This window comes from Ursus maritimus (assembly GCF_017311325.1).
Source record: "Ursus maritimus isolate PB19 chromosome X unlocalized genomic scaffold, ASM1731132v1 scaffold_X1, whole genome shotgun sequence".
NCBI classification, from domain to species: domain Eukaryota; kingdom Metazoa; phylum Chordata; class Mammalia; order Carnivora; family Ursidae; genus Ursus; species Ursus maritimus.
The window spans coordinates 80379020-80386786 of record NW_024423319.1 but is presented as its reverse complement, the minus strand read 5'-3'; the positions used below and the strand labels follow the sequence as shown (position 1 = coordinate 80386786).

The 7767-nt window shown below is 42.7% G+C and overlaps 1 protein-coding gene across 1 annotated transcript; it reads right to left on the bottom strand.

The window, feature by feature from the left end:
• Positions 1-3511: 3511 nt before the first annotated feature.
• GSPT2 (G1 to S phase transition 2) lies at positions 3512-6075 on the bottom strand. The gene is made up of 2 exons (XM_040631500.1): positions 5942-6075; positions 3512-5834 (listed from the first exon to the last, which is right to left on the bottom strand). The coding sequence occupies exon 2, from the start codon at positions 5821-5823 to the stop codon at positions 3940-3942; it is 1884 nt and encodes a 627-aa protein (XP_040487434.1). The 5' UTR covers positions 5824-5834; positions 5942-6075; the 3' UTR covers positions 3512-3939.
• Positions 6076-7767: the final 1692 nt, after the last annotated feature.

The window sequence follows — 7767 nt, the reverse complement described above, 5'->3', positions numbered from 1 at the left end:
GATATGGGACTCTATCACAGAACTCTGGGATCATGGCCTGAGCCCAAGGTAGACGCTTAACCAACTGAGCCACCCAGGTGTCCCCTGTGTGCCCTTCTTAAATGTGTGAAATGCATAGTTGCAGCTCATCTACTATTTCAGAACACAGTTCTTTTTGGCTTAGCATGCACTGAGGAACATGGATGGGGATAGAGCATTCTGTCATTAGCACCACTCAGAGCTAAGCCTCTAGATGTTTAAAAAATGTATTAATACATTTTATTTCACCTATTCACATATACCCTACCAAACTGGCAAAAGAGGCTAAAACAGTTTAGAAAGCTAAATAATAAATGTTACATGAACATCAGTTAAAGCAACTTGCCAAAAGAAATACAAAGGTAGAAACCAAACACTAACCTTCAATCCAGGGACTGTCAGTTAAATCTACAGAAGCCATTTGGGGTCTGTCTTAATCACTTGCCAAGTGACAATGTATTCTGCGAATTTATTGGTGTGGCAAAAGGTCGCTGGTAGAGCTAGTAAAAGCAGTCTCTGGAGGAGATAATTCATCCAAGTCTCTGTTAGAGACTTTAGGAAGCCTTTTACTCAGTGTCCGAAATGTGAAAGAAGAGCTTTTAAGTGGATACATTTTGGATACATGTTGTAGCAAGTGAGAGATACAGTGATTCGATTGTGTACAGCAGCCTGACTATGGACAAGTCTTTTTGTTTTTGCCCTCTCATGCTAAAATTGGGGCACAGGTCTCAATATTCTCTGCTTAGACTTTTGAAGTTCAGCAATCAAAGAAATACCCTCATTAGATGGCTGAGAAATGTCTTCAAATTTTCTGTGTATGTAAATTCTGGTTGCTTAATATGAATCTGTAGAAAATAAGGGGTTTGGCTGAACTTTTTTTATTGATGGCTGATTCTTAGAGACTGAAACTTTCACCCACTAACTTATGAAAGAAACCATACAATATTTTTAAGGGTAAGTAAAGCAGATATTGTAACTGAAAACTAGAATAAATGGAAATATAGCAACAGTCTCAACAAAAAATATAAAAAGAACCCTGTTGAACATAAAATCTGGATCAATGTGAACATATTCAAATGCTCAGGTTTTGGCAGAACTTCCGTGGTCATTGGAGGGTTTCTTTTTTAATGGTCATGAAATGGTAACTAATCATCTCCCTGCTGCCAAACAGTCCATTTTAACTAAAATGAGTTGAATATTTGAACTGCAAAATGTTTATGAGTAAACTTTATAAAAAGCAGGTTCTTGCATTGTAGTAAACCAGAATCAAGATATTGTGAAAGGAGTGTCTATTTTGAGAAAGGATTTGTCTTTTGAAGACAGGAACAGTAACTGTAGTAAGTATTAAAAGCACTGGCAGTTTGTTCTGGGTACCAGAGAAAGATGCTCAAAGTGAGTAATGTGGGAGGTCTGCTAGCTTCTTCCCAGTCCAAACCTTCCCTTTTCTTTCCTTTTTGGGTCTCTGCTGAAATACAGAGTAAGTTGGCCCCTTTCCCTGAGTTTTAGATTTGTCCCATAATGACCAGAGAAATAAAGGAAGAGGCTTGGGAGAAAAGCTGCCAAGAGCCAATGGGTAGACATTTCTTGAGAAAGCCTTAAGCAGAAAGTTCATCATGTATTTACAGCACGCAGCCTGACTTGGGGAGATTCTATATTATCTTGGTTGCCAGACGAAGCTCTGAAGACAGTTAAGTTAAACTGGCCTGGAACGGAGGCAATAGGGGACCTCTGAAAGGACACTGCTCAGTATGCCCTAGGGAAAACTAGTGTTGTGTTTGTGAACAGCCCAAGTCTGTAGTATTGGAGACCACCATCAGACATTAAGAACCAGAAAGGGAGGTATTCAGGAAGTTAGAAAGAAATGTTACCATGAGTTTACATCCAGTTTCTAAAGAGCCAGTCTGGTGTCTCCAATCCCCTGGAAGATCTGTTTCTCACTGAAATGAAAAGTGTTAGTTTCTGAAATCTATTTCCAAAGGTTTATGCTGTGGTCTCTGAAGGTGTGTATACACACACACACACACACACACACACACACACAGAATTCAGAGCTCCTCATGGAGAAGTTGCTATTCAACTGGCTATTGAGAAAGACATTTAGGGGCCAGTTTTTGAGGGGAAATTATCCAAATTGGATGGAGAAAATCCTGCCTTGTGTCTTTGGCCTATTAGTGAAAGGTATCTACAATAATCCTATTGGTAAACTACTAAAATTGTGAAAAAATAAGGTTGATACAGAACCAGAAATCATTTTAAGTGGCTGCAGGGCATAACTTCTGGCAGACACTGAATTGGTTTGTATTTTGTACAAAATTCAGAGCACAGAGGCAAGAGAAGGAATCTAAAATAAAGATCAAACTCTTGCCACTGACATTCTATTATTAAAGGACTGGGTCCAAGACAATATGAGATGTATCCATGTGGATTAGGTTAGCTGACATAGGACAAAATCAAAATCCTTGTTTCCCATGTGGGTGCCCCTGAAGATCTATGATGGATGATTCACAGAACCATGCTATAGACGCTCTGATAAGACCTGTGGCTATCTCTGACAGGTCAGAAATCCTGGAGGTACATGGGTACACAAACCAAGGGACCATGAAGAAGGGGACACTGTCTTTGCCTAAGCATGGGCCCAGGTTGTTCGGCAGCCAGTCTCCACCCCTGTGCAACCAGCCCATGAGGGTGAGGAACTGGCCCTGCCCTCCCATTTGGGCAGGTGTTTACATTGGGTCACTACCCACTTACCAATACTGAAAGCTCTTGCAGCTGTTGTTATGCAGGTTATAAAGCCACTGTCCCACAATCAAAGCAGCCACCTCGGGATGGAGAGTTGGGTGTTTTCCTCGATACACTGTTCAGAGACCAGTCCACTATCTCTGACTCAAAAGTGGGTTGTGATCTGATCGTAAAAATGAACTTCCACTTTTCCTACCAATTCCAGGCACGGAAGAATTACAAAGGAGGAATGGGCTCATTTCCCAGCTCGGGGCCCATACTAACCCCTATTTTTCAGTAGATGACTTGCAGCCTTATTGCAAGCATGTCTCTTCTCTACAGTCATGCCCTTTATTGTGTTGTATCCCACATCACAAGTCTCATGGTGAACAAAACAAAGGGGTATACTCAGATGATGGGGTATGGATAAGAGTTTAGTCAACATATGGTCTGAATCCCCAGGTATATTTGTAATGTGGCAATGCTTTCTTCTACAAATCACAAGTGGGGAGACAAAAGAGCTCCTTTATTGATTCGAATTGGACAGAGAAAACAAAGTTCACTGGGAAGAGCCCTCAAATAGATTTTTTTCTGAATGAAAAATCTTCTTTTAATACAAACCTGTGCATTGTTTGTAAATGCCTCATTTAAAACAGTGAGCGGAGGACAGTTTTTAAAAGCCCAAGTAATAAAATGTGTTATGACTTGAGAAAGTGAAAAAGCTAATTGAAAACTATTATGTACAAATTTTTAAAAATATTCAAAAGCACTTCAGTAAGAGTTTCAAATGGAATATTTTATTGACATGTTAGTTGTCTTTTTAACATGTACACACACACTGACACACTCTGATTGATCTGCGTGGAACAAGGGTTGTCTAAATACCCTAGGGGAAAATGAAAAATTAAAAAATATATTAATTTTTCATTGTTATAGACAATTACACCCACATCACTTACAAAGCTATCACTGGTTCTGTCCAAGGAAGCAAAACAGCATAGGAGGAGGAACGCTGTGGGTAAATTCAACAGTGACATAACTGAGATCTCAACATGAGAAAGCTGACAAAACACGGATTTTTGCTGTGAATTTTCTCTTTGCAAAATATGAAGAAAAGTCTGTCAATGGGCAGTAAATAAGAGAAGGTGGTGAACTTCCGTAGTCAATTCTCACAGTATTGTGCAGGGGCATCGAGAAAACTGCTTAGTCCTTCTCTGGGACCAGTTTCAGAACTTTTCCAATTGCAATGGTCTTACCCTCATCTCTTAAAGTAAAACGACCCATCTGAGGAAAATCTTTGAATGTTTCAAGGCAGATAGTCCCTGCTGTCCTTAAACGGGCAATGCACACTTGATCTTGTTTTACGAAGCGGGGCCGTGTCTTACTTTTCTCTCCTGACTTTTTGTCTACCAAGGAGATTAAGGCTGTTATCTCAACTTCCTCAATACAAGTATGAATGTGCAGCACCGCATTATAGCCCGGGCAGATGATGGACTTGTGCTCGATAATCACTATCTGAACGTCAAAGGTGCGTCCAGAATGGCACAGATTATTCGGGTCACAAAGTATGAATCCTGGAAGAATCTCTTCTTCTTCAATTCCCTTCAGTCTGATTTTAAGGTTTTCACCTGGGGCTACATAATCAGTTTCAGCATCATCAGAAAGAATTCCAAGAACTTCCACATTGTGCTTGTTTGGCATCATCACAAGCTGCTGGCCCTTAAAAATGGATCCCGATTCCAGCTTTCCCAGGACCACAGTGCCCATATCCTTGTACTTATCCACAATTGGCAGCCTAATTGGTCCATCAATTGATCTGTTGAAGTTTGGCATATTATCCAGATACGGAATAAATGGTAATCCAGTGTACCAAGGGCAAAAATCTGATTGCTCTTTAATATTTGCCCCCGTCAGCCCTGAGCAGGGCATAAAGTGAATGTCTTTTTTGGGACTAAAGCCGACTTTTTTCAAAAAGGGCACCAGTTTTTCTTTACATTCTTCATATCTCTCGCTGCTCCAATTAACTGTGGGATCATCCATCTTATTAATAAGTACTACTAAATGTTTTACCCCCGCTGTTTTTGCCAACATCGCATGTTCTCTTGTCTGTCCACCTTTCTCAAATCCAGTTTCAAATTCTCCTTTCCTGGCAGAGATTACCAGTACAGCCAGATCAGCTTGAGAAGCACCACCAATCATATTTGGGACAAAACTCTTGTGGCCAGGAGCATCTAAAATGGTGAAATGTTTCTTTTCTGTTTCAAAATAGGCACGACCCACTTCTACTGTTTTACCCTTGTCTCGTTCTTCCTGATTTGTATCTAAGGCCCAGGACAAATACCAAGTTTCTCTGTTTTTTTCTTTAGCTTCTCTCTCATATTTCTCAAGTGTCCTTTTGTCAACCATTCCTGTCAAAAACATTATTTGTCCTCCAATGGTTGACTTTCCAGCATCTACATGCCCAATGAATACCACATTTACGTGTTCTTTTTTAGGAGCACCTGAGGGCACGAACACAGATTTAGATTTTCTCATTTCCTCCTTCTCCATCACTTCCTGGCCACTTTCTTCTGGGGGCCCTGAATCTCCCAAGGAACTACCCCCTGGTTCAGCTTCACTTACTTCTTTATTATGCTCCCATGACTCTTCTAGGATCATCTCCACCTCTCCATTTTCTACAACAGGTTCTGAAAGTTCCATGGTAACGGCTGAACTGGAACCTTCATGCAACACTAACTGCTCCTCTTTGGAATGTTCCACAGGTGCCCCCCGTCCCAGCCTTTTACCTTGAGGGTCGCCCGCGCCGGTGCAGGTTTCATCGATGCTGGTGATGTCGGCCGGGGGTGTCTGCGGCTGGGCCGGGCCCCGCAGAAAGGACGGCACGAACTCCGCGGCGTGTACGTTAGGCACGAAGGGTTTGGCATTGACGTTGAGCTGACGGCTGAAGGCCAAGCTGAGTTGTTCCTGCTGGGCCTCGGCAACCGCCGAGGAGGCTCGGTCTCCGCTCGGGGCCGAACCTGGGACTTCCATGTCCACCTGGTCCCAGCAGTCGGGCGCCGAGTCGCTGCTGCTGCTGCCGGGATCCATGGTCTGAGGACCTGGTGGGTGGCGGGGAGGGAGCGGGGTTAACACGCCAGAAAGAGCGGGCTATGCCGCCAAGGGGTAAGGCTGCAGAAGCGAAGTGCCAAGGGGGAGCGACACGAACCTAAGCGGCAGCGCGGCGGCAGCCAAGTCCCAACACTGCATTCGCAACTGCGGCAGCAGCAGCAGATATGGCGGCTCAACCCTCTCCTCTTGTGTATGAGCGGATCTCCACCCCCAAACCCCAACCACTTCCGACTCCTCCACTGCCGACCCAGCGCGGGGCGTGGATTGACCCCTCGCTGCCATCCGTACGCTCGGCCTCCTTAGTTCTCAGCCATGGGCTAAGTCCAAAAGTAGGATTTGTAAAACGAAATTTTCCATTCATTTTTGTCCACACGATCTGGGAGAGCAATTTGACAGTGTAATGATTAAACCTAGACCGGCACACCTGATTTACAATTCTACTCAAAGATCCAAGTAAAAACGAGAATTGCTATTGAACAAATGGAGGCAGGAGATGGGTTAACTACCCAGAAACCCAGAAACCCAGCAATCAAAGGAAGAAATTAGTGACTAGAGAGGCACTCACGAAATACATGAAGATGTTAGCTGAACCTAGGAAATGCGACTTAAGATCATTCATTAATTTGAAACCCAGAGGCTTTTTTATTTTCCTTCTTCCAGAGGGCCCCCGTAAGCCTGTAACTCTTGCTGATGGCTTCTGTGGTGTAAGGATGGGGTTTTAACTTGTTTTCATGTTATAAGCACTGTGCTGCGTGTGTGGAAGGAATGCCGAAGCAGAACCTTGTCCCAGTGAGGCTGCCCAACTTAACAGCTTTTGTGCAGGTGCCTGAACAATGGCTACCCTGAAATGCCGTCGTGGATCACACAGGCAAGCACTGGACTCAGATCACTCGTACTCTAACCAACTGTATCCTGCCCCACTCACCAGCACCTCCCCAGAGTACACCCTGCCTGGGTCCACAGACTTTCTTGCCCCATTCTGGAGGCTTGGAACCCTACTCACTGCTCGTATTGCTGGTACCGGGTTTGTCTAAGAACAAATCAGTGTCATGTTGGAAGCTTCCTCAGTTAGTGGTAATGACATGAGGCTGTGGATGTCAGCCTAATTAAATTGATTAAGATCTCTGAGATGAACAAAGTCCATAGACACTAATCAATAGAATCTCACCCTCAGAAAGAGTTTGTAACATTTGCGCCAAAGCCTAGAAAAGCTGGTCTGTAAATTATCTTAATTTAGATAAAACTGAAATAGAAAAAAAAAGATCTTGAGAAAATATAATTTGCTAGTACAAGATAAGGTCATAAAGTTGGATATTAAATAAATCCAACAAGTCAAAATACTTTAAAAATCGGTGACTGATTTATAACTTAACAATTTTGTTCTCCAGACTTTAGGAGTAGAAAAAATTGTTCTATTTCTAACAGACCTGGACCCTTGATGGTTTTGGTCTGAGGCTCTCACTTGTTTACTAGTTCTGTGCTGTTCCAAAGCCATTAGATATCAAACCCTTTCATTCTTTTTGCCTCTGGTAATGGTTTAATTATTTGTTGTCACATAAAGAGAGCGTGCACGCTTATACACAATGAACGGGAAGAACTGAGAGGTTGAATGTGCAGAGACCCTTGGACAATACTCCACACATGTGCTGGAGCCTTTCTTGGACATTCTGTAAACCTAGGATAGACTTAATGAGATGTCTCTGGGAGAACTTGTCAAGCAAGGTTTAGGCAGCTGTGTTCACATAAGGTTAATACTAGGAAGAAAACAGGACAGACCTGGGATGTTTTCTTCACCTGGGTCAATTGCATTGATCATGAAAATGTTAACATGGCTACTACTTAGTAATATCTCTGTTAGAGAACAGAGGATGCTTCACTTCTAAAACTTTAAAGAAAAAATGAGAAATAGTGAGAGGATGTCCT